The sequence below is a fragment of the Anguilla rostrata genome, chromosome 7, assembly GCF_018555375.3.
Source record: "Anguilla rostrata isolate EN2019 chromosome 7, ASM1855537v3, whole genome shotgun sequence".
Lineage (NCBI taxonomy): Eukaryota > Metazoa > Chordata > Actinopteri > Anguilliformes > Anguillidae > Anguilla > Anguilla rostrata.
Genome location: NC_057939.1, coordinates 6587704 through 6612441, shown reverse-complemented (window position 1 = coordinate 6612441; position 24738 = coordinate 6587704). Strand labels below are relative to the sequence as shown.

Genomic DNA, 24738 nt, shown 5'->3' with positions numbered 1-24738 from the left:
GCATTTTGAGGTTATATGGTGTCATTTGATTCAGCTTGGTCACTGCAGTTCACATAAGATTTGAAGTATCGCTTTAAAGGTGAAAAATGATCAACCAAAATATGGTAAATGGTAAATGGACTGCATTTATATAGCGCTTTTATCCAAAGCGCTTTACAATTGATGCCTCTCATTCGCCAGAGCAGTTAGAGGTTAGGGGTTAGGTGTCTTGCTCAAGGACACTTCGACATGCCCAGGACGGGGTTTGAACCGGCAACCCTCCGACTGCCAGACAATCGGTCTTACCTCCTGAGCTATATCAATAGTTTGAGACAGAAAGTAATCCTTACTTTTAAGGTAAAATATATTTATATTTCATCGTAACCACTATTCAGAATTTCCTCACTTGCTGTTGGTTTGTTGAATGATGGTTTTAATCAAAGTAAAATCAAAGTGTCAGCAGCCAAGGCCTTCTGGTTTAAGAAGAGTTGAGTTCAGTCACTCCATTTTATTATTTGGCACACTTGCACCCTAAAGTCGGTTAGGGCACTGAACAGTTAATAGAAAAACTCAGGCAAAGCGAAGTTCAAGCAGCAACATACAGACGGTTAGGGTCTGACCATATTTCAGGGACCATGGCTAACAGGCATCTGGGACTGCTCCATCAATTATTAATCAGTCATTTCCAGGCTCATAATGTAGAATGTGTGTGTGTACATTTGTGGCTTTGCTACTAGGTCTGGGCCTTAGGTTTTTTGCAACCAGCAAAACTCCACTAATAGCCTTTTTAAATACTTATCCTTTGCTTGCAACAGTTCACTTTTAATTTAGCATGGTCTTTTTGTGGCTTCCAAGGAGACAACATGCTAATCTGTGCTTCAAATTGTAGGAGAAAAAATTCACACCCCTGGATATATTTAACTTTGATTTGTCCATTGTTTGAATTTAGTTGTGTCACTCACACTCAAAGATAACTTCCTCCAAACTCGATACTTCCTGTACGCACCGAACATGGACTGATTCGGGAACTCCCCGTGCTTGGCGAAGGTCCTCACAGTGCAAACCGATACACCACGAATAAGTCCGCGCAAAGCGCGAGTTGCCACTGCCTTTGCTCTAATACGCATTTCCTCACAAGATTGCTTCTTCCAGGCTTCAAATGCCCTAACGGGCTTGGGGTCAGCACACACCAGAAAATAGCACACTCAAATAGAAAAGCCGCTTCTCATCGTTCGGCTCATCGTGATTCTACCCCGTACGGTTTTGCAGAGGCGTTTTGAAACTCATTTCACAAGAGAAAGGATTTGAGCCGACTCAACACTGAGCTTTTCAAAGAACACGCTCTTTTGCTTGTGCTGTAAAAAGCGGAACGGCAGTTCTAGCAGGCAGTTGGCGGTACATTTTGAAAGTGTCATTGCACCCAAGAAACCAGTTTAAAATAAGATCCTGCTTACTGACCTGTTTCTCATTTTTTAAATCTTCCTGTTTGTTGTTAAAATATCAGCAAGAGACACACAGTATTTAATAAAGTATTATTAAAATATGAAGTAAGTTCATTTGCATGTACATTAAGTATATCACCAAATAAACCTTCCAGAGCAGTAGCATGTGTTCAGTTAGATATAAACAGTAACCTGTGAATAACTTTCTCCAGCAAAATTCATTTAAAAAAAACATGCATAACTGCTATGCTGTAGCATTAATGTACTCTTTCACAGTCATGTAAGTTTCATGTAAGTACCCAAGCACTGAAACACGTCAGGCTACACTGATTGGCCCGGTGGAGCGTAGCACTTGGCATATTTAACTGCAAAATCACTGAAACAAGATGCATTCGACATTGCAGCTGATGGAGTGACTGTGTATCTGAAGCACCTCAGCCTGTTTTACACCACAGAAATGAAGATAAGCTCTGAATGGGAAAGCCTGACGCAGCCTGACTGCTTACTGGCTTTGTGCAGAAACCACCAGACTTAAGAGCCATTGCTTTCTGCAGGGGGTCACTGACTATAAGGCATGAGCTAATTAACTTGACCTTTTATAAGACAACATATGTTCCTCACAGACGTTCCCTAGAAGTAGCGATGAGAGAGTATTTTTTGATTATGGTTGCGTTACAGTAGATCACAGTTTATCCTAAATCACAAAACTACCCTTTAATTGGGGCTGTTAACCTGTTTTAACTGATCAGTTGTGACTGTTTTACAGAAGCAAATGCCAAAGTGAAGATGTATGAGGTAAAACAGGACGGCCAAACACATGGCCATGGTTAGTGCATTGTGATTTTGCTAGTCTGTTCAAAGAAGCCTGCGGAACATTCTTTCAATAATTCATGCAGGTGAGGAATACCCATTAGCGTGGGACCCCAAAGTGCATAAGGCACGAAGACCTTCAACCTGAGGAATAACAACAGCAACTGTCTGCCCTCTGCCCTGAAATGTGAGATCAGCCGTGTGTTTAAAAGTTTTCAGTCTGAGTTTCCTCAGGGCTGCTGACTGGAGGCAGCCGGCCTGGCTTCCATAGTGGCCATAGAAGAGCCCGGTAGCCTGGGTCCATCACTTGATTGAGCTGTGTGACGGTGAGGGAAGAACTTTGATCCAAGAAACAGCTCTTCCAGCCAATAAACATGTCTGTTGGGTCTATGCGGCAGGAGGGAGGTCGATCCCAGGAACAGCCCTTCCGGCCAATAAACATGTCTCTTGGGCGTGTGCGGCAGGAGGGAGGTCAGTCCAAGGAACAGCTCTTGTCATTGGTGAACAAATCCTTGACCTGCTGCAGCTTCTCCTTCAGCTCACTGGAAGCCCCATTCTGTACCAGCTTCTCCTCTACCTGCGGATGTAATAGATGACACGAGTCACCAAAGATTACTGTGTCTTTCTGCAGTGGATGAACCATCTTCCTGTCATCGAAAAGTCTGACATTTTCCTTCAGTCTGTGTAAAACAGTAACAAATGCCTTTCTATCTAAAAAAGGACTGAGCCAGACAAAGCTCTCAGCCTTGCCCTAGTGAGGCTCAAGGTCTCCAGTGACAGGGTATGCTCACACAGAGCTCCAAATGCATTATCACATTGATACGTTTTGTCTGGCCTTGGTATGCTCGTCTGACAACACACATAGTTTCAGGCTTCTGATTGGCTGATATGTACCCATGGAATTCTGACAATTCAAATAGCAACAGTCTACTTTCTGATTCTTCCCATTATTAGGTGTTTGATTCTATTATTATCATGCAAGGCAGCTGCCACAAATTGCCATGTTCCGCAAGAGTGAGGCTGTGATGTGTAACTGCCAGGCTGAATTAATGAATTAATAATGGCCTGCATTTATATAGCACTTTTCTCACACACAAAGTGTGTCACAGTGCTACCACCAATGTGTAGCACCCACCTAGGTGATGCATGGTAGCTGTATTTGCACCAGTACTACACAAGTAATTATTCATGACTGTTATACTATGTTACTAATTGAATATTGTGATATCTATTGAACTATTCAAAAACTGAACAGAGACAATGAAATCATGTTCGGGAAATGTGCACACAGCGTTTGCAACAGCCCTCAGCCCTCAAAGCAGGAAAAAAAAACGCTTGCGACATTTCCACGAGAGTGGAAAGTGGAAAGTACCGAACGCAGAATTTTTCTTCCTTCCAAATAGAAGCCCTCTGACGACTTGTTCTCGCCAGAGAAGAGTGAACTCGGGAGTCAGACCGCTGCTTCTGCGACAGGCGCGTGCTCTGACTCCTGGAGAATAACGCAACGGACGATGCAACCGTTTTCACCCCGACGGCGTGGGCAGTTACCATCGCGTGAAACGCGCGATGATGTTTATTCTACAAATGGGACAGGAATGGTCTGGGTGAGCATGAGGTCGGTCCTTCTAAATCACAAAACGAAAGCCTACCGCGTTGAAGTTCTGCTGCAAGTACTTGTAGATTTCTTGCAGTGCGGCCGTTTCGTTGAATTCATTTTCGTGTTTCTGAAAAAAGCAAAGCAAACGGTTAGCAGGAAAAAAGCTCTCACCACCTACAGTATCTCTTACTGTCCCGTTATCTTGATGTCAAATTCATGTTAACGCTGCCAACCAGACCTGGGTCAAATACGTATTTGTTTTGGATTCAAATTCTTTTCTGTGCTCTATTGATCTTGCCTGGTGTAACTGAACCTGCCAACATGACCAGGGTTTACACTTTTTCTGGTGTATTTAATTGGTTCCAATACACCAGACAAGATCAGTAAAGCATAGAAAAGTATTTGAATCCAAAACAAATGCGCATTTGACCCAGGTCTGCTCCCAACCACACACATAGATTACGACAGTTCTTCAATAAGCAGGCGAGAATCGGTCAGTCTGTCAACTTTACCTCTGATTCTTCCTGCAGGAAAGCCTTGAAATCTTCGCTGGAAAACCCAGGCAGATCTCCCACTTGCTTGTAGTAGGCCTTCACCTCCAGCTTGTACTGGGGGATGTCTTTGGCATAGAGGAGTTTGTTGGTGGGAGAATGCTGGAAGTGACGCGTTGAAATCTTCGGTTAGTATAGCTTATTGGAAATTTAAAGAGTATGTTGTAAGGCTTGTAACAGAAATCCCCTTTTAAATAAATTTTTTAAGCAGGATCTTCACCTCTCAGTTTCTGTATCAGCCACCAATTGGACTGGATGTCATTTATTTCACCTCAGGGAGGATTTACTGAAACTGACTGATCTGATTAGGCTTTTTAATGTTCTGTGAACTGGTAATATCCCACTGCCTCCGGTTTCTTCAGAGAAATGTCTAAATTTCTAATTGGATCCTGTGACTGGACAGGCCCATTTATTAAGTAATCTTACAGTAGGACCGGCCCAGTTTCACCCCATGATAAATACATGTGTCCTAGCGGAATGATTTTTGTGACAGGGGCTTCACGTAAGGCTCAGGTACGGGTTACCTTGTCCAGCTGCTGCTCGGCCAATGAGAAGGAGTCCATGAAGGCCTGGGCAATGACGGACAGACAGCTGTCCAGAAGCGGCGTCTTCTCCATGTCGAACACAAACTGGGGGTTCTTCAGAATGTTCACCCAGAAGCGCAGGGGCAGGCTGGGAAGGTGGAGGACCCCGGGGAGGATGAGAGATAGGAGAGCAAACTTCACTTATCTGTACTTTTATGTTCACAACATACCCTTGGGTACTTAACCCAAATTGCTTCAATATATCTCCACCTGAATAATATGGATATTATGTAAATATGCAGAAGCTATGCACAGGTTGCTCAGGATAAGAGTGCCCGCTAAATACCTGTAATGCAGTCATATAAACGTAATATTATTATTATTATTATTATTATTATTATTATTATTATTATTGCTATGCACATTAGAGCCTGAAACTGATGTTGTGAGTGAGTATGGCTCGCAGTGGGGACTGAGAAAAGCGACGTCAGGCACCTGTTGGTTTTCCAGATGTGGAGCACATCCGGGTCGCTGATTTTCTTGCTCTCTCCCTGAGCGTCCAGGAAGTCGAAGAAGTACTTGACTGCGGGCGGGACTCTGCTGTTGGCGGTGCCCCAAATCGACCTGAACAGCTTCTCCACATAGGAGTGCACGGCCACCTGAGGAGTGAGGTATGAGGCGTCTTTCGTTAAACCGATTTCCTGCCTCAACTGTGGTCACTAAAGATCCCGTGACACTCATTGCAAAGAGTAGGGGGTTCCCCGGTGTCCTGGCCAAATCCCAGATCTTGCTCTCGCAAACTTGCCACCAAAATCACCCCCTGATTTAATTGGCTACAAAAATGTTCTCTCCCTCTCCACCTTCGCTAATGTGCGGTGAGCTTTCTGGCGCACCCGGGTGGGTGCTACACATTGGTGGTGGGTGAGGCGAGTTCTCCCTCATCGCCGTGAAGCACTTTGAGCGTTCGGAAGTTCAGAAAAGCGCTACACAAATACAATGAATGAATTAATTGAGGTAACCATGGAGATTCTCAGTGGGAGCTTTGAAAGCGACTTCATAACTCCATCACACGTTCACCAACTGCCTTACAAGTGCTCTCACTTTATCAAAATAAAAATGAGAGGACTGCAAGAAAAAAGATTTTATTTGATATATATTTTTTTGTCTTTCTCTTGCTTTGTATTTCCCTTTCCCTTTCATTCACACACACGCACACACAAATTTGTAGGTTTTAGTCTCCACAAGTTACAGCAGTTTTAGGTGTCTGTACTTTTGTGGACAGTAGGTCTAAGCGTCTGTACCTTGGTGGAGAGCAGTTTTGTCAGATAGATCTCTTTGAGCTTCAGCTTCTTCCTCTCTGGATTCCCTCCCTGGGCACAATCAATATCAGGATCGATCTGTGACAGAACGCATCAAGGAACAAAGATCAGCTGCCGCCCCACCTACTGAAGAACCGTTTCCAAAGCCATTTTCATTTCTTGTTGATTAATTATATTATGAAAAAAAAACTAGAGAGAGTCATGGTGCAGCTTACCAAGTGGAAGTACTTAATGGAGTAGTTCCTATCATCTGCAACACACAAAACACCGCACATGGTTTAGGATTACTTTTCCCTCCGAGACTCACAGGGTGGTGAAATGACACCGTCTGCAACTGCCGGACCGCTGCAAATGTTCCAAACGAGTTTTATCCGGCGTGTGGACACAGACATTTAACGCACGGCACTCCTGAGGGAAAACATTTAATGAGCGTAGCTCCTGGGGGAAGAGAAACGGAGAGCGTGTGCTTCCCTCGAGGAGGCAGCGGAAGAAGAACGCGCTCACTGAATGTGAGAAGCTTCGCCCGTAGAGGCACGCACCAAGAGGCCGTTTTTTTGAACGAGACCCTTGACGCCTCTTACGATGCATCGGAGTGCAAGGAGAAACACATTACATTACATTACATTACAAACACGCTGCAACCCCAACCCCCCCCCCCCCTCACCCTATGGAAAAAAGAAACCTTGTGTTTGTGATGTCTGTGAAGAGGCCACGACTCACCCTTCAAACTGACTTGTGTGCTCAAAGGGGCGTGGGCTTGTTTTGTGATGACTTTGACAGAGGCTCCATCGGGAATCTGCAAAACAGACCAGCAGTATGGAAACATAGATCTTCCAAGTAATCGGCCAGGCAATCAACCAGTCAATCAGTCAAACAATCAACCAAGCCATCCCTCAATGCATCCATCTGTATCTCTGCTTCTTGGACATAGAGTTCTTTGGAAAAGGCCATTGGAAAAGGAGAGTAAAAAGTACAGTGATGCTTTGGATTGAGGTTTAATATAAGTATAAGTATAATGTGGTTTAAAGTTTTAATCTAATCCTGGTCCAATCCTTATCTAGTCCTGCCCTTACTTGGTCTTGGGACATGAACATTTCGGTTAAAAGTCAGGCCTTTGAAAGGATCCAATATCTAGGCTAGAAATCACACTGTGGTGGTGTGTGTGTGTGTGTGGGGGGGGGGGGGGGTGCGCCTTGAATGGATTTTGAACCAGCAGAAAGCACTGTACAGCACGTGAAGCTTCTGCAATGTTTCTGAAGGCTAAGTTCAGCAAGTAGCTACAGTAACATTTTTTAACGAAAGTGCAAAAAAGGATTTTGACATTGTTAACAGCGTAACAGACAGAACACTCCTTCCGCTTTTGTTGCTGCACTTGAACATGTGTGAAATTAGGTCATAAAACCACTGTCGTCGAGAAGAGAAGAGAACACAGAAGGCCTTATTTGGCCGGGTTGGGTTGGGTTGGCTTGCACGATCTCCTTCACCTGGTAGTGCCTGAGGGTGTTGAGCATGGTCACGGAACCCATGACCTCTGAACTCTGATCCACTTCCTGTAGCAGGACAGACTGGCCTCCTTTCTCATATGCTGAAATGAGAACGAAGAGAAGAGTTTAGGGAACCAATAGATGTCCGGTCTTTTGCTTTCACCACATTTCTGAACCGAAGTAGCAACACGAGAGCGGGAATATTGTCTTTTAACAGGGGAAGTAATAAGTTGTGGACAGCGCGCCAGACAACCGCCTGACTGTGTAAGCACACAGTTCCTGCATTATTGAACAAATCAGACCCTTTTGCTTGTGTGAAGCTCAGAAAATGTTAAGACCAGTGGCGGTGGCACGTTGTAGCACTGTGGGCCTAGGCAACCCAATTATATCACTGGCCCAAAATACTGATCCAGTGTAGTATTGCTAATGTGGAAAAGCAATTGTAACTGTGACGTGAATATTACTCTAACTTTGTGAAGTCGGCCTAATGACTGCACACTGTTTATGAAATATGATGTTATTACTTCAACGCAACCAGTGTATTGTTTGTCCTGTTTAAGTGAATGTGACACTACCTCAATCTTAAATAATCTGGCCCACTCACTATTACCTGGACCCACCCACTAATTAAATCCAGCAGGCGAAGTTTCAGAAAGGGCATGCTCACCAATGTCAATGTCTGGGAGCTGCCCACTGTAGGGGAAGCCAAACTTGCTCTTGAAGGCCCCTAGAATTTTCTCCTTCGCCTGCTCCACCGTGTCGCAATCCAGCACGCTGACCTCCAGGGGGGAGCTGCCCTCCCCCACCGACACCACGTCGAAGGACACATTCAACTTCTGTAGGGTCACAAGGGCAATGGCCACGAAATGACACAGTGACATCACAGCAACAAACCGCAAGCAGCAAACTTGAAGGTTCTGCGACAGGCTTTTTATATATATAGCAGATAGACTATATGTCCAAAAGTATCTGGACACCCCTTGGTCTGAGGCGGTTTGTAAGGTTTTGGGCCCCTTAGTTCCAGTGAAGGCAAATCTTAATGCAGTGACATTCTGGACGATTCTGTGCTTCCAACTGGCAACAGTTTGAGGAAGGTCCTTTCCTGATTCAGCATGGCAAGGGCCCCATACACACAGTGAGGTCCATATAAAAATGGTTTTGTTGGGATCAATGTGTGGAAGAGCTTGACTGGCATGCACAGAGTCCTGACCTCAACCCCATCCAAAACCATTGGGCTCAATTATAAAGCAAACTGCGAGCCAGGCCTAATCGCCCAACCAGCACCCGGCCTCACTAATGCTCTTCTGGCTGAGTGGAAGCAAATCCCTGCAGCAATGCTCCGACATCTACTGTAAAGCCATCCCAGAAGGTTGTTATAACAGCAAAGGGTGGACCAATTCCATATTAACACCCATCATTTTGGATGAGATCTTGTCTGTCCGTATGTCAGGTGCCCACATACGTTTGGCCATGTAGCGTATATTTGCACAGAGATGTCTGGGGTCCAGGCCCTCGTCTGAATTCAGTCATATTTTCTCCCTGGTATTTAACATATTCATCTCGTACAGTGGTAAAAACAACTGCATTACCAGAATAGGCAAAATGTACTGGCATTACTGTGCACAGGATATGATCAGTTCCCTTTTTTGAGAACTTGTGCATACTTGGTGTCGCCCTCGTTCAGCCGAGGACTGCTAAAAACGAAACATAAGATGTTCACGATTTCCAGCGACAAAGACAATTTTGCAGCGTGACTGCATGCAGAAAAGAAGAACTTCTCCAGAACCTTTTTTTTTACTTTTCAAGACAAAGACTTAAGCAGTCGATGTCTTACAGGAGGCATTTGCTTTAATCTGCCAAATAAACTTGTGTTTACTTAAAACCAGATCACAATATAAGAATAAAATCCATATCCGCATTGGGCAGTAGCCACATAAGGGGACAGCATATGCCATTGAGCTGGTGAGTCATTTTGTAACAAAAGTTAAACACAGCACCACACAAGGCTACAGGGTTAGTTGTCTGTGCTCAACGTAAGGAAGTGAAAGGACAGTGATGGTGAGTTTATTGCAGTGAAATGCTTTCATTCCTCAGATTAATTAAGCGTGCTCAAAGGAAAAACCCTGAGGTCTACAGTTCTGACACAAAGACAGTTAATCCAGGAGGAAAGAGGCATTTTAATATGGTGTTCACCTGTGCCAGTATACATTATTGTGTCTTATTTCAATGATGATGTAAAGGTGTTCAAAACTGACTGTGTCTCTTTTTAAAATTCATTTAAAAAAAGTTTCATAATGATTCTCTTATTTCTGACAATTATTCAAAAGAGCCCAGCCTAATTATATACTATATGTAATAGGCAGGGTGCCACGAAATGAAAAGATACATCCACTTCCTGTCAACAACAGTGTTTTTTTCTTTTTAAAGAAAGCTAGAACAATCCTTAAAAAGACAGGCAGACTCCTAACAGCAGTTAGCAGCTGCTAACTCTCTTTCTACTCTCCACCAGGGAAAATAGAATTGGTTTAAAAAAAAAAAACGGCAAACTAAAACTTTGAGCAGTAACTGCATCTTCAAGCAGTATCATAACAAAAATAAACATGCAAATAATTCCGCCATATTATCAAAAGTGCCACTTTGCCAAATGGCTACAGTCACGCTTGGATAAATGGACACAGAAGTGAAACAGTGTACCATTTCAGACAGTGTAAAAAGCGATGCTTACATTTATTTGTTGCGTTTCACGGCAAAAAGAGGAAGTGGCTAGATTATGTAAGCGCAGGCTCTGGGAAGCTAGACTAAGCTGGCAGTTCTCTCACCTCAACAAAACTCAGCAATGCTCACGGTGCCCTGCCTCCACCCAGACAAGAGCATTGTCAAACAAACACCACAGGCTCCCTGCAGCCCGCCTTAGCACGAGGTGGTTGGAAGTTATAAGTGTGTGTGTGTGTGTGTGTGTGTGCGCGTTGCGCGTCTGTTGTGTCTATGCGTGTATGTACGAGTGCATGTGCACATTGTCTGCGTGAGGTTAGATAATTTTGGGTTTCAAAAGAATGCCAACAGCCTGCTGCTTTTTGTTTTGTTCTTTGCGGCCTCTTCACCGGAGGCCCTGCCTCTCTATTAAGGCCCAGCATTAGCGCCGCCCTGTCCCGGCCCTGACTCACGGGACAGCTAACACAGCTAACAGCTAACAGTCTCTGGCAGATTCTGGTTCCAGAATGCTAACCAGTAGAGGCAGCGGCAGTTAGCATCTCTTGCCTTCTCCCCTTCTGGCGGCGAAATTGATCAGGGATTGGTCTACTTGACGTCACACGTGCGGCACAGAAAGAGCCCGTCAACTTACTGCCGAGGAAAACTAGTGCTAGTTGAGCAAGAAGGGTACATGACCCACCCAAGAAATGGGTGTAAACTACATTGTCAATGTCAGAACGCTACAGGGAGAACTCCGTGGTCTGTGGTCTACGCGCCAGGAAGCAGAAAGAAAGAAGACAAACGGAATGAAGAAGCGGGCGTGGCCCTCGTACCAGGGCGCTGAAGTCCTGCGCCTGCCACAGCAGCCAGTCCTCGTTCAGCGTGTATAGCGCCTTCTCCGTCACCGAGTCCACGGGACCCCGGGAGATCTGCTGGTTCAGCGCCGACACCAGCAGGAACAGGGGCTGCCCCACAGACTCCTGGGAAGAAACAAAAAACTTATAACAAATGCTCCTGATCAAGAGAGAGAGAGAGAGAGGGGGGTTACGTCCCCAAGATGGTATAGGGGTACAGGGGAGTAACAAAATGAATGATCATTAATGATTAATTTTATTTACACAATTATTTTAATATACAACGAACAAACAGGAGGGGAAACACTGGGAGGTACCAAACAAAAGAAAATAACCAAAACAAAAATATAAGCTACTAACAATTCTAGAAATGAAAGAACCTAACTAACTGAAACCCGAAGATTTTCCGAACCTAACTATATACTGACTATTCTAAACTGAACAAAAACATACAAGGGTGGTACACGCCCTTAACTATATATATACACAAGTGGAACTAACAGTGACAGTTCTTAGAAAAAAATCACACTCCTAACCCAACACAAAACCAGCAACCAAACCAGAGACGTGAACCCAAACCCGAAGTCTATTCAGGAAATACGGTCGATACACAGAAGTCAAAAATAGCACAGAGTCAATACAGAAGTGAACTAAAATTCAAATCCAAGTCACTCCAGGGTAACTGACAATATTAGCTATATATAGGTGTGGGTTAGTTCCTCATTGGTCGCCAGGCAGGTCCGTAGAAGAGGATTGGGGGGAAAACAACGCACTCTTCCTCCGCCTCACAAATTGCGGAGTGACCTGTAGCAGACTTGACGGGATAATGAGACCGGGAGAAAAAACCTGGCACGTAACAGAGGGAACTGGTGTAGAAGACTGCATGTAACAAACCCTTGCTGATAAGAGAAGTTCACTGATTTTGAGGTTTCACATATAGATTCAAATAGCACACTCACAACCTCACAGCTGCAGTGTCATTTCAAAGTCGTGGCCGCCTAGTTCTAAATGCAAATGAAGTGCAGAGAGAGAGAGAGAGAGAGAGAGAGAGAGAGACTGACCCGCAGGAAGCCGTAAAGGCAGATGGACATCCAGTTGGTCAGGAGCTTCTCCACGATGGACTTGGTGCTCCGCAGCATGAGTTTGGGTTGGGTGTTGCTGTACTGGTCCATGAGGGCCCGGAGGAGGACCTCCATCACCTCGGTCAGGTAGGGGAGGTCACTGTGCAGGGCCAGGGTCAGCAAGGAGGCCACGTGGCACCTGGGCCAAACAGATGTGGTTTCACTCCACCATTAGCACCTTCACGTTGGAGGCTACACCACAGTAACTTTACCTCCCTGCACCACACCAGCCAGGCTACACCACAGTTACTCTACCCCCTAGACCACACCTGACAGGCTACAGCACCAGTTACTCTACCCCCTTACACCATGGCTGACAAAAAGCCAGCTACTACCCCACATCTGAAAAGTTGAAGCTACTGAAAGCGCCCCCCCCCCCCCAATTGCTCCACCCCCTTAATGGGGGTGGGTGGCATATGGTGTACATACCCTATGCAATTTGTCCATCATCTTCACATCAATAATTTTATTATTTGTATCATCTGCATTGTTGTGTGGTATTTATATTGAGAGAAAGCAATTCTGTAACGCAGATGTCAGTGAAACAGACTATTCGGTATTATCTAATCTAATTTACACATCCGTTAATCAGCATCCTCATATACTGTGAGTGACCCTGATTGGGAGACTTCATTAGCAGTAAAGCTAAGTTTTCTGTTCCTAGGCGTGACAAAAGACGGGTACAAGAGACGCATAGCTTAGCCGGCCTGATAGCAGGTAAAAACCACAGCTCTGATCATCGTGACACCGAGCCTGATACAGGTACAAACCAGCAGCTTAGGTACCAGCAGCCTGATACAGGTTACAAACACCAGCAGCCTGATACAGGTACAAACACCAGCAGCCTGATACAGGTACAAACACCAGCAGCCTGATACAGGTACAAACACCAGCAGCCTGATACAGGTACAAACACCAGCAGCCTGATACAGGTACAAACACCAGCAGCCTGATACAGGTACAAACACCAGCAACCTGATACAGGTACAAACACCAGCAACCTGATACAGGTACAAACACCAGCAGCCTGATACCAGCGATGTACAAACACCAGCAGCCTAACAGGTACAAACACCAGCAGCCATACAGGTACAAACACAGCACCTGATACAGGTACAAACACAAGCTTAACACCAGCGGCCTGATACAGGTACAAACACAAGCCTAATACCAGTAGCCTGAAATGAACAGGCTCAGCATTTATTTAACTTAAAAAAAGTCCTAAAATCCGGGTAAATTGGTCAACTGAACGCCTTTAAAAATCTGCCAAATAATAATAATAATAATAATAATATGTGAGAAATAAGCAGAAAAGGATAGCAGCCATTCATCAGAAATGGATCTGTGTGCTGCATGGTGAGGCCAGAAGAGCATGTTTGGAACTGAGCTCACCTGGTCCAGGTCTTTAAGGAAACCACTCATAGTTACCTGCTGAAAAAAAAAAACCATAAAAACATTTTCATCAATGGCACATCACTACTGTATCAGTTTCCTGAGTATGGTGCACTCCACCTGAAATAATTCTCTTACTTACATCAGGGAAGAAGATTCTAGAAGCGAAATGCTTGTAGTCTAAGAAAGGGATCACTCCAACATTTTCTTTCAAATCCATTTTTTGTGTCTGCATATCTACAAAGCCTACAGAACATTGAGGAAGAGCATAAATTATGTTATTATAACATTGTTATTCATGACAAAACGTTAAGCTGGAACACAAACTGCCTGTCAGCTCTGTAAGTTCTGAACTTAGACTTCAGTACTGGAAACAACAATGACAAACAATTCTAGGCAGATAGGCATCTTTTTACTGCTTGTGGGAAAAAATTTGAGCAAGAAGAGATTAATTAATAACGATGTGGTGTTCACAGTCTGTTCTTCTACATTTCGGTTTAGTTTGACAAGTGTAATAAACACACGCCGGTGTTTGTGCAGCAGAACGTTTGCCAAAGAAGGTGATTTCACCGAGCCGATCCTCAAAAAGAGTTGAAATGATCCTTCTTCATGTAGAATATAGATCTTGTTCTCCACTACGGGAATCGCAATGCAGAGGCCTGGGTCACAGGCAGCGGTGAGACTGGGCAACGCGCGGTTCGTTACAGGTCGCGGCGTTTCCATGGCAACTGACCTTGCCGAATCTCTGTTCTGATGTCGCACTGCAGCAGCTCCAGACGTTCGGTCATTCGTTCCGACAGTTTCCTCTGTTTCAAGCGGTAAATCCACGCGGTGCATCCAACACCTGACACCGGCAAATATGAGTTAGCAGCACTTTATTTTCCCCAAACAGTAACATTTTTCACGAAGGAGCATTTTGTTTTGCACAACAGATTCAAACTAAAAATAACAATGTAATAGACACACAAACACACACGCGCACACACACACACACACACACACACACACAATTCTTCAAACACTTTGTGAAGGCTACCAAAAACTGTAATGAGATGATACGTTAAATGTGGCCTTGGCGTGGCTAGTAACAGAGATGACAATAACACATAACACACAATAATAACAATTGTATATGTTAAATGCAAGACCCAACCTCATAGGCTCATACAGTAAGTCTGTCATTTGACTTTTAACACTGCGGTCCTTCTGTTTTCCAGGCAAAAGTGGGAAAATCAAATCCTCTGTGAAAATGGTTCATCCATCTTTTGTTTTCTAGAGAGTGCATCACTGGCGCATATTCACAATACTCACCAGCAAAAATCAAAACGATGATACAGATGACCAATACAATCAAGTACAACGTCTTTTGTGGCTCTTTTACTTCAAATGGATGATTTCCCAAATATATCTGAAACAGACATAACAGATACAAGTGTACCTTTAACATGTTCTTTCCATTGCTAACTCAGTTGCAATTTACTGTGAGTCAAATATTTAAATTGCATTAAATTACATTTATTTGGCACTTTTATCCAAAACGATGTACAGTAAGACTGAAGGTCATTGGAACAACTACAAAACACAGGTCCGATAAAGTACAATACTCATTTTGTAACGGTTATTCATAGCCATGAACACATTAAGTCCAGTTCACACAGTAAACATTACTCTGACCTAACCTAAGCTAAGTCAAACTAGTCAAACAAGCTACAACATCAAGATAATGATACAAGATACAATAAGTGCTGGGGAAAAGAAAAAGATTTAAAAGAAAATAATAAAATATGTGACAAGCTTCAAAATTATGACTATGAAAAATATGACTCACCTTCACTGACTCTATCTTGGCATTAGCCTTGTTGTGTATTTCACAGTCAATGGAATCCACCCCTGAAGAGTGACTTGGTTCAATTTTATCCAGCTGACATTTGTGTTCTACATCACCCTCCAGCGCGTATATATTCAGCTCCTCCCTGGATATGTTCAGTTTGTCCACTTTTTTCTGGAACACAGACAAAGAGAGAGAGAGAGAACCTTAAAGTTAAAAAGAGGAACATCATTAAGAGACAGTAAGACTTCTGGGATAAAAAAATATATTTCAGTTGAGCTGTATCAGATACTCCCACGACCCTGCCCAGGACATGCGGGTATAGATAATGGATGGATGGATGTATCAGATACACACATCTGCTGGCATAATTTTTATGTGCATTTCACATTTTGCAAAGTAAATTTGTATTAAAATGAATGGTAGGATTCTTTTTAATAAGCCTGCCTTACATAGGCCTCCATTCAATCAGTATTTGTCCTTCACTTGACTCACAAGTGATCAGTGAACATTACAGTTTTTCTCCACAAACTCAGTTGGGCAAGTTTTTGTGATTCGTGAATTCGCCAAACTTGTTTGTGAAGTTTGTGAAGACAAAACCTGACTGAATCCCGACCTTAAACTGAACAACTGAACATCTGAATAAATGGTGTTTTACCTCAACAGTGATGCGCAAATCATCTCCGGATGGTGATGTAGTGAAGCGGATGAACTCTGGATCTGGGTGGTAGGTGAGGGTCGCACATGCAATCGTTTCATTTGCAACCTTCAGTCTGACGGTGACATCTCTTCTCGTTCCAGTTCCAACAGAAGGAGTGTAATACTGGAGATTCTGAAAAGATACAAATTTCAAGCACCAGCAAACAGTGCTCAGAATGATAGGTCACCGTGGCAAAGATGCGGCAGGTGCTTTGGGTCTCTGTTTTGACTGTTGTATGGTTGTGGTGGGACGTCAGATGGATACATTAAGGCCAATCCTGGGAGACACTAAAGAGTGAGATGGCAGTGTTTACGTGATTTAAATAAAATTTTCATTTCAAAAATGTGCTTTGAGGGAATGTGGGGAGCTAGGGAAAAGCTGTGAAAATGCAGACAGAAACCAAATCTCAGCTCACACTGGACTAGACTGGCATGTTATCATCACTGAAAATGACTAACCATGAGAGCCAAAACTCGTGTGCATTCATAATGTAGAAATGTATTTCACTGAATGAGGATATGATCTTTTTTTTATCATTTCTGAGCAATGCTAATAACTAATGTTATCTGAGAAGTACTGTGAAGGCTGACAATGAGGCTGGATATGTAAATCTTGTCAAAGGGGTGTGTAAAAGAACGACGAAAGCGATAAGTGGAAGACTGTGAGAAGCAGGCTGTAATGGGGTGAGGATGATGAGAGGCCCTCACCGAAGAGCTGAAATTAACACCAAGCGTCTGTGGGGGGTCCAAATGCTCTATCTCGTCCACAAACTGCAGGTTTGTGCCCAGGACACTGACTGCTCTCCCGCCACTATCGAATGCAAAAAGAAAAAAAAGAAAAACAACCAATCACAAGAGGGGAACCCAGAAAGCTTATTTTTCCTTTCCCATGAGTTTTTCTCTTTTCTGGCTGCAGATGTAACGGATTCCCTCGAGCGACTCAGTAGTGAACATGGAAGGCAGGAGTAGGCGTGAAAGCAAAGGTAATTTTCATGGTTTGGTTTTCACCTTTCTTCATGGCTTTGTTCTCATGGTTCTCATGTGTCTTCGTGGTTTTCATGGGTTTTAATGGTAGGTCCAGGTCTCTATGGCCACTGCAGGTGGAGTCTTGCAGCATTTTTTTGGCTTCCCAAAAAATAGTTTCACCAATGCAGTGTAGGAACATAGGTGGTTGTCATGGATGGGATTAACGTACATTCCTTTGAGCCATCATGTGCTGAAGAGTGAGCAAGTGGCTAGAAATACTGAGCTACCTGGTGCTAAACCAAATCTACGACCTCTTACCCTGGCCTTCAGATTTCCTCAATACCAAAGTATTATAAGTGCATCAGTGCTTCTATGAAGACCCCAGGAAAACACAACCAATTTTATTTATGACAATAAATGAAAGGTAATGATAAAGCCCATACTGTCTTTCATGTGACTCAATTATAGCACAAAAAGGCAGTTGCCACAGATACAAAGCTAGACAGGTCTGCAATACCTCCAACAGAGAAGGAAGCTTTAAAGAGGGTGGAGAGGAAACGGATGCACGGACAGCTCTTACGCTGTGTGCCACGCTAAAAGGGAACGCAGCAAAATGAGTCGGATGAAAGGACGAGCAAATGTGGACCTGGCACACGCCAAGCCTGCTGAACTACCTCTGGTCCTTGGGAGTTCCTGACCAATAGGCTGAGGAGACTTCTAACAGTGAGAGGTCAAACCACTGCCTGAGTCATTTGGCAATTTAAAGAAACAGAAAGGCTGAAGAATAAAATGAAAACAGGAACTCTCAGTGGTTAATTCCTCCCCTCCCCCCCTCGGGGTGCCTAGTGGATGCGGCAGCGGTTTGAATCTGACCGTGTGACCTCCCTCCCTCTCTCTCTCTCTCTCTTTTTCTCTCGCTCGCTCACCATTCTTCCTGTCTCACTACACTGCACTATCCAATGAAGCTGAAATGCCCATAAAAAATATATCTAAATTTTTTTATTTTAAATTCGACCTCTGAACTGGGGGCGGTGGGAGGGGGGGGTCTCACCTGGCCCAGCTGGAGTCCGGCGACAGCCCGGTGCAGGACGGTGGGGATCTGTAGGTGATTTCGGCCGACCCATAACACCTCCCGTCCGGGAGTTCTACACAAACAGTCATTCGGCCCTTGTTCCCACCCGGAACATGCAGCGTCAGCCTGTCACTGGAGCGGCTGTGGAATGGAACCCTGCGCGTAGAACACATGCGGGTTAGGCCCGCCCACTTTTTACTCACACCAATAGAAACAGAGCATGAAGAACTGGTCAGATTGGAGGTCACTATCAAAGAGAGAGAGCCGATCATATTCTCCAAAAAGACTGGAGCATCACATCATGTGTCTTCCACACGTCAGGTAAATGAATGAAAACCATCTCAAGCTGATTACCATGACAACTAACATGTAACCTTTCCAGTGAATATACAGGTTCTGATTCTTCAGGACACTACAGAAAATACAAGGAAAGACCTGTGTCACTCACTCCATCTGATTGCAGCCCATGTCTCCACGGATATGTAGTTTAGTCACATGATCAAGGTTTTTCCCTGTGATGGTTGCATTGTTTTTTCCATAGAAGGATATTTCACTTGGTGTTATTGAGTAAATTTCTGGTTTCTAGAAACGACAGAGACAGACACCTATGATTAAGCATAAAATTACATCTCTCATCCCCATAAAACCATGTGATCTGTTTGCCCTGAGCATGGGAAATGTGCAAAGCACATTTTAAAGGCAAACTAAGCATTATTAAAAGAACCTTTCGTGGCCTAACTGAAAGGCAAGTCTGGGATGAAGAGATTATGATACAGTTGTCTTGCTGGTGATGACATTTCCAAAAAGATACATTTTAATGGTTAGGATTAATGGCTAAAATCTTATTAAACCATGAATAAACAGAATTATTAAAAGGCAACATCCACACAAGGCACTTGATCATATCCTGATTGCCCCCTGGCCAAAATGTATGTAAAACAAATGCTCCATTCACAACTGAAAGCCACATGCTGTGTGTATGTGTGTGTGTATATGTGTATATATATATATATATATGATATAATATATATAGATACTGGTACAAAATAAGAAAATACTACATTTATTAACAGATTTTGATGATTAATGCCATATTTTGCATTTGTTTTTGGCAGAATAAGCGTAATATGTATTAAATGTAACATAAACATTAAACAAAAATGAAGAAATAATGAGAATTTGTGTTAAACAAGGGAAAATAAATACACCTTCCTCTATGTATTAGTTCATATCTGCATAATTGAGCAGTCTAATGTATCTTACTGTTCTAAATTTTACGATCAGCTTGAACATGTATGTCCTTGCCCTGTATATTCCTACATACTTGGAAAAGTTTATAAATATTCATACAAAGTTTACAACAAAATATAAAACATATACTATTTAAAAACATAAAATATCTAGTACTATATTTTTCAAGTTCAAGTATAATAAACGACACATTTAAATTTTTAAACAGACTTTTCCTCTGGTAAATTCTGGTCACTGCTATACTAGTTAAGAGGAAGGACCAGTTCTCATTTTCACTTCCTCTAGATTCTTCAGCACATAAAAATCCAGCTCAAAAGTACACCTCAAAAAAATACGGTTCAAATAGGGTGAAAAGACAGTTTGACTTACAGAGATATTCAGTCCAGAAGAGTAGTTCTGACATGTGCCCTGCAGGAAGAAACATTTAACAATAGATATATAACAAAGCAAAGATACTATTCTGTGCTTGGGGATGTAAATTAAATCTGGTACATAGTTATCCAGTAATGATGCATATGCTGAATATCAGGATTACTGAGTACAGTGGCTCACTCTAGGGGTGAGATCATTTTTATAATCTGTGAAAATCAACATGTGTGCATGATGTTGACTATTGACAGAAAAATATACAAAATATAGACACAACACAATGGTGAAACAGCTAATGATGAGAGGTAGGAGCAGCAAGGAGAATCACTCATGCGCACAAACACCTACTCCTACCAACGGCGATTCATGCATGTGTTGCGAAGCCTCAGTTCGATGTGGGTGTCTTACCTATGATGAGACTGGAATGACACTTACCTGTGTGTAACTCTCGTGTGAGGACCAAGGCATCCAGGAGCAAGTGTGTTGTGTGAAAGACCACAGGCAGCCAGCTGCCACACACTCCGAGCACCTGTGGACAATGTGAATACATACATGTTCATTTTTCTGTAATACTGAAATAGTATCATAGAGCCCCAGAAAGTGAATTATCTTTTTAACTATTATAACTTAGATCCACTAACAGGGCAGACGTGGGACCTCCTTGGATGAGAGAGCAGTTCTTCAAATTCCAGGATTCAGAGACTATCTGGTTGTCAATAGTGATCTTCACTGTTACACCCAGGCCTGCAAAAGTAAATGAATTCAATGCACCACACAAACTGAGGCAATAGGGAAAAGGGGAGATGGGAGGTGAATGAGGGGTAGAGAGGTAGGTGGTGAAAAAGGGCCACTGACCTGCAGGAAACTTGTCCCTGAGGAAGACACAGGAGCAGCTGGGGAATGCCGCGGTATCACCAGACCCGGCACACAGACTCTCCCCACGCTCAGTGGTGAAGGCGCAAGAGAAGGCAGGACTTCCTTTAGCTACCACCTTCAGGTGAGCTGTCACATTCAATATGACCTTCTGAGAGGAGGGAAGTGCAGTATTAGTTTGACCGAAGTGGAGCACAGTTCGGTGTAAAACCTCTCCGAGCAATGTCCTCTACCTCGCGAGATGGCGTTTCCTCCGCGCGGAAGGAAATCATTCGTTCCTGCAGCGAACCCTCAGGAATGGAGATCCACGTTGACGTGAGGCACTCGTCATGAAATGTGCACCTGGGGTGATGGGGACAGCAAAGTAATGAGCACAGGTGAAGGCAGGGGGATTGTGACTGGTAATGTGTGAAAGGCACAGCAACACATTACTGAGCCTTCAACAATGTTTCTGATAACAGTGCTACTGCTACCACTAGTCATTTCACATGAAACCATGGTCCAAAGATGGTCCTTCTTTTAACTGAACCAGTCCACATTTCTTTTTACACTGGAGACTGCCTCCCTGAGCTGTGCCCCTCACACCTGAGGACTGCACACCTGTTAGGTCCCTCACACAGAAAGTGCAAATGTGCAGTCGTGACCTGCCCTTCAGTAATTCAAAGGAGGAGCACCGCGCTGATGCGTTTAAGCTAAAGCTAGCGTCGTGCCCTGCCGTAAAAACGACGAGACACCTGCCAAATGAATACATGAAAATGAAATTAGGAGGAGCGATAAGACTGACCTGCTCTGAGAAGAACACCAGCCACAGAAGGGATCATGGGAAAACCAGCAGTCCCTCATGCTGTCGTACCTCCAGCACTGAGCCACGGCCACCCGCTTCATCTGCGTTACACAGTTAGTCAGCTGTGCCCATTACTACAAGCACAACTTTAAACCACACGACAAAAGGGATCAAAACGTGATCATAAGGCACCTGATTTCCCAATGCCAAGTAGATGTGCTTCTTGTCTATGGGGTCCAAAATCATTTTGGAATGCACAGGACGGTCGCCGTCAGATTTGTACAGGACGATAGGACAGGTTGGTTTCATGGCCTTGTCCATTGAAATCTGAAACAAAAGAGGCTTCACACAGTGTTTCATCTTTGTGTCTAAGCTGGGTCTGTGGAGTTTCATAGGTACACGTACCTTGATGTTGTTACAAGCGCATACAAATTAGGGATAAAATGAAAACACAGGATGGTAGATCTCCAGGAACAAGGTTTGGATGTTCCAAACATATTTTGAGATGATTTTCAGCAATGATAATGCATGCACCAAAGATGCTTATATTAACAGCTACATGATTTACACTGCGGGAAACAGTTAAATTCATTCGGATAGGACTCTGCATTTGTAAACATCTAATGTAGAAAAGATGCCCGCGTAAACATTGGGAATTACTGTTGGCCACACCGACCTTGATTAGCTGCCCATCTGCTGTCCCGATAAAGAACACCAGCCAGGAACTGGCAGTCACGGTGGCCACTGACGTCATCGACCGGTACTTGTAAACGGCCAATGGTGCGATGGTTAATGATTCATTCTGAAATAACTTTTTATTGGCATACACATAGAAGAGGAGTCAGCAATAAGGCTACATGAGTGTGAGACATAGGACTGCCCATTAATAGGCTCTTAAAGATGTGAATCATTAATGATTTCATATATTTAGTTTAGAAACATCATAATTAATTAACATTACATGGCTTTGTTGAATGCTCGACTCTGATTGAGAATTCAGACTCCCTGAAGTCAAATATTTATGTATAATGACCGCTGTTCTGGATATTGTCGGGGATCATCCCTTACACGTGAAATGCTGTAGTAGTGGCATATTGTGAATTCTGTGGTAGTTTTTATGTAGGCTACTCACTACATAGCTACCACAGGGACCCCACCACATAGCCTAGCAATTATTAATATCACTGCTGTGGTGTTCGTTTTTGTTGTAGTTCATTAAAATATATGCATAATAAAGGAACATAACATTTTTGTCAGGGCTTATGCGCTTATATATTTAGACCTAGTGGGTTTAGCCTATCATATTAGGTCTCCATACAGTGCCGTGATATGATCGTTTTCAGGAATTTATAGCTTCTACTAACCTTATTTGTACTAGATTCCATGCAAAAATCCGGATCCTCTCCTCCAGGAGAGTCTCTTGGAGTGATATTGAAAATGGCTAGTGCTGTACTCTCCGGGTCGAGCGAGTTACCGACTTTGAAGATACCTGCCCAAAGAAGTGGGGAACCTTCAACCACAGCAGATGAGGCGAGCCGTGAGTAGTATTTGCTCCCGCAGCACTGGAGGGTTGTACCTCTGAAGGAGCTCAGTGTATCTCTCTTTTTATTTCCTTTCTTCATAGTCAGAAGTCGAACTCGTGATTGAGGACTCCTTATGTTGAAATTAATGAATATATAAAAGTGGTTCTTCCACGGAAAGCCATCCACAAAGTCCAAATCCACCCACTGCTCTGATCTATTTTTGATGCGCGGCGTAGAACTACTATCTTCAGTCGCTGAAAATATCTCTCCGTCCTGGATATGGTAGGTGTTTCTAAGAGTTATGAAAAAAATATCGCGCCCGCATTTCTTAGGCAATTTTGGCACCGCTCCGGACAGAAGGTATGTGTTACTTGTGCTCTCCCCGATGTCGACCAGGAAACCGAGGGATGATTCATTGGGATAGGCTGAAGCTACAGTCAATGTCTCTGTATGAACAGTTTTTGAAATATTTTTCAAATCTAGCACATCACAGTACCCACAGTCATGGGTTCCACAGGTGATCAACGTGTTGTTCTTTTCAAATGGCACCAACATCTGCACCCTGTTAGGTTGCGCCGTGTCCTTTCTTATTTCAACGGTAAGGTGTCTGTCCATCTGGTAGAGTTTGTCATCCGTGGCGACGTAAACCGTACCGTTTACAACAGCAAAGTTATTGACATTTCCATCTAACGGTTGGCTTTCATCAGACTGACTGTGACCGATTATGAAAACGATAAAGATCAACGTCTGCATTTTTTCTTTCCACTTTAAGTAATACAGAAAAAGACATTCAATGCATTCACGAAGGCAGAAGTCCCTTCGCGGAGTCTTAGCTGGTGCAGTGGTGACCGATTGAAAACTTCTTCAGTCCGTTTGCTGCGCTCACACGTGCCGTTAGCTCAAACTTCCCTATTATTCTGGCAAAACCTGCCCTCTCTCTACATGGTATAGCCTGTAGCTCACCACAGAGAACTAGGCTATAAATTGTATGGCTATAAAACATACCCCCTCACTGCATGTTATAGGCTGTAGCCTACCACCTAGAACTAGGCTATAACTTACGAATTCATGATCTAATCAACTTTTCGCATAATTGAGCGATGAACGTAATACATAGGTCCAGCATATGACTTTCTGGCCAACCGTGTACCCAGCAGGCTACTGCCCTACTGTAGCTTTAGCTGTCGGTAATCAAGCAAGGGTATCGTATTAGCCTACTACCTGCAATTGGCTACTACTAATTTGCATGCCATCGCGGAATGTTATAGGCATAAAATAATAATGCATCCGAGCATTACAGAAGGTGCCTGTTTTTAAAGCTGCTACTGTATGGCCAAAAATTAGGATGCACATGCGACGTTACGAATAAAAAATTTGAAACCTTGAGTTAGCCTACCTAATATAAAAATCGTTAGACACCACACTTTAAAACGTCTGTTTAATATCATGACATTCTATATGAACCCTGCCCCTGCCTAGGAATTATCTTGCCGTTTTGTCATATAGCCTACTGCCATCTTCTGGCTAAACAAATAACAAAACAAAAAAGTCATAATGCTACTTTTCTCATTCCGTATGTCCTCAGAGATTTTCTTTTCTAATCTAGAAA

General features: G+C 43.4%; 1 protein-coding gene across 1 annotated transcript; it reads right to left on the bottom strand.

The window, feature by feature from the left end:
- Positions 1-450: 450 nt before the first annotated feature.
- plxnc1 (plexin C1) lies at positions 451-24707 on the bottom strand. The gene is made up of 30 exons (XM_064342032.1): positions 22971-24707; positions 22283-22417; positions 21799-21933; positions 21607-21707; positions 21056-21164; positions 20804-20973; positions 20591-20695; positions 20385-20478; positions 19950-19988; positions 18778-18911; positions 18309-18485; positions 17000-17102; positions 16251-16424; positions 15593-15766; positions 15076-15172; positions 14498-14608; positions 13907-14010; positions 13600-13803; positions 12313-12540; positions 11231-11377; positions 8374-8542; positions 7707-7807; positions 6943-7018; positions 6438-6472; positions 6205-6300; positions 5399-5562; positions 4904-5051; positions 4341-4481; positions 3881-3955; positions 451-2808 (listed from the first exon to the last, which is right to left on the bottom strand). Exons 1-30 carry the CDS (start codon positions 23880-23882, stop codon positions 2704-2706), a joined length of 4563 nt encoding a protein of 1520 aa, XP_064198102.1. The 5' UTR covers positions 23883-24707; the 3' UTR covers positions 451-2703.
- Positions 24708-24738: the final 31 nt, after the last annotated feature.